The sequence below is a fragment of the Gavialis gangeticus genome, unplaced genomic scaffold (assembly GCF_001723915.1).
Source record: "Gavialis gangeticus isolate Ggan-Ray unplaced genomic scaffold, GavGan_comp1, whole genome shotgun sequence".
Lineage (NCBI taxonomy): Eukaryota > Metazoa > Chordata > Crocodylia > Gavialidae > Gavialis > Gavialis gangeticus.
The window spans coordinates 3,137,323-3,139,486 of NW_017729015.1; the positions used below are offsets into that span (position 1 = coordinate 3,137,323).

A 2,164-nucleotide genomic window follows, 5' to 3' on the forward strand; every position below is an offset into this window, starting at 1 on the left:
CGCGCGCGTTCGCGGGGCTCGGCCGGGGGCGGGCGAAAGCAGCCTTCAGCCCCCGCCGGGTCCGGGCCATGCGGGGGCTGGACACGGGGGTGACCGGCGGACTTCACTAAGGGGCTGGACTCGGGAGCCGGGGGTGGGGGGGCGGTCACACCGCAGCGTGCAGGTGGGCCTCTCAAAACCGGAGAGACGGGACGGTGCTGCCCCTCGGGAGGAAGAGCCCCCGGCCTGCTTGCGGGCTCGGTGGGCCGAAAAATGAACACGGGCCCCCAGTGCGGTGCTGTGGCTGGCCCGGCAAAGCGAACTGCGGCCTGCCACCACCGACGCGCCTCGAGCAAAACCAGCGAAGTCGTGCTCCCGCTGGACTCGGCCTTCGTGAGGCCGCAGCTGGGGTACCGCGTCCAGTTGTGGGCTCCCCACGTCAGGAAGGATGTGGGCAAGCGTGAGGAGAGCCGCTTGCACAATCCAAGGCCTGGAGGAAAGGCCGTAGGACGAGAGGCGGGGGGACTTGGCACTCTTCAGTGTGGAGAAGAGAAGGCTCAGGGGGGACTTGGTGGCAGCCTGCCTAAGAGGGGCACATCAGGACCTGGGCTGTTCACCAGAGCTCCCCAAGGGATAACAGGGTCTAACGGCCCGAAACTCCAGCAAGGCCAGTTTCAACTAGACATAAGAAAAAAGTCCCTCGCGGTGCGAGTGCCCAGGGTCTGGAACAGACTCCCCCGCCCCAAGGTGGTGCAAGCACCTACCCTGGACTGTTTCAGAAAACGTGGATGTCTTTCTTGCTGGGGTCACTTGATCCCAGCTGACTTCCTGCCTATAGCGTGGAGGGATGGGGGCGGAGGGGGGGGAAGGTTGGACCCAATGATTTCACAAGGTCCCGTCCAGCCAGCCCCATGTCTATGAAATCTGTGAAATCTATTAAATGACCGTGCAACCCTGAGGAACAGAAATGGGGAAGTGGGTGAAAATATATTCCCCTATATCCTGGATTGGTAACTGGTCGGAGCCTGGAGATGAAGCTGGGAGATGGCTTCCCCTTCACGCCGTGCTGGGTTTATACCTAACAAGGCTCTTTCTCTGCAGAAGGCTGGCGCAAGCATGTTGGTCCCCTCACACTCCCAGTGCTCATTTGCATGCTTTGCGGGCACAGGCATGTGCAAACTGTGCAGCTGCTCAGGTCTGGATAGAAAAGGGGCCCAAAAATGGTCATTTAAAAATTATTACTATCATTATTTCTGGAAAAGGGGGGGCCTATGCTGAAAGTTTGCCCAGGGCTGCCAGGAGTCTAGGTACGGTGCTGTTTGAAGCAAGGCAGAACATATATGCTGAGCCACATTTGTCTCATGAATTTGCCAAGTAGTAAACACTACGTGTTAATTCTCTGGGGGCGGAAGGAGTTTTGAACCCTCTCACAAAACTCAGATGGGAAAGAGTAAGTGGTTACTGACACCCCGCAGCCATCAGTGAGACACAGCAACTTGCCATTAGGGAAAAAAAGAGCAAGGAAGCTGGATGGCACCTGGGAATCAAGCTGTTCCTTAGGCTGATGCCAAACTGCCTTTAAGCTGAAGTCCTTCAGTCACACAACAGAAAGCTAGAAAAAGCTGAGGTGGGAAAGAGCTGACTTTATGCAAGATGACAATGGGTTAAAAACGCAGCTCCGTTCTGATATCTTTTCTCAGCTTCTGCTCAGGCAAAGTTTTCTTGATGTCAGTGTCTGAGTGACAGCTAAGTAAGCCAACTGAGGCCTCGTCTGCCTGAGAGAGCTCCCCTGATTTAACTTAGATAATTTCTAAACCAATTTAGTTAAATCATCACAAAAACACCCTTGTGGTCATGTAAGAAGTCTACATTGCACTTGAGCTTAACCCAGTTTCTACAAATTGGAATAAACCAGGTTTAAAGCAAATGTTGAGTTTCCACAAAGCCTTTCACATTGCTTTATCAATGTGAAATCAAGTTTAAAATCACTTTCTAGGTAAACTCAGGACAGGTTTGGTTTTTCTGTATGTTTTGGGGGGGTTAGTTTGTTTGTTGGGGAGGGGGGGCTGGGGTTGCTTGGGAAAGCCTTCTCCTTTCCTACCATGCCTTTCAGGGTAAGCATCAAGTATTGACCACTGTGAAGGGTTGCTTACTGCATAATGGATACAGGCTTTCAGGACCAAGC

At 53.6% G+C, this 2,164-nt stretch overlaps 1 protein-coding gene across 1 annotated transcript in view; it reads right to left on the bottom strand.

Moving 5' to 3' along the window:
* Window positions 1–1,097, bottom strand: part of EDN2 (endothelin 2) — a 4,458-nt gene extending 3,361 nt beyond the window's left edge. The window contains exon 1 of the mRNA XM_019512060.1: window positions 1,058–1,097. Within this exon, the coding sequence (XP_019367605.1) occupies window positions 1,058–1,097 (40 nt within the window). The remainder of the gene's footprint in view (window positions 1–1,057) is intronic.
* Window positions 1,098–2,164: the final 1,067 nt, after the last annotated feature.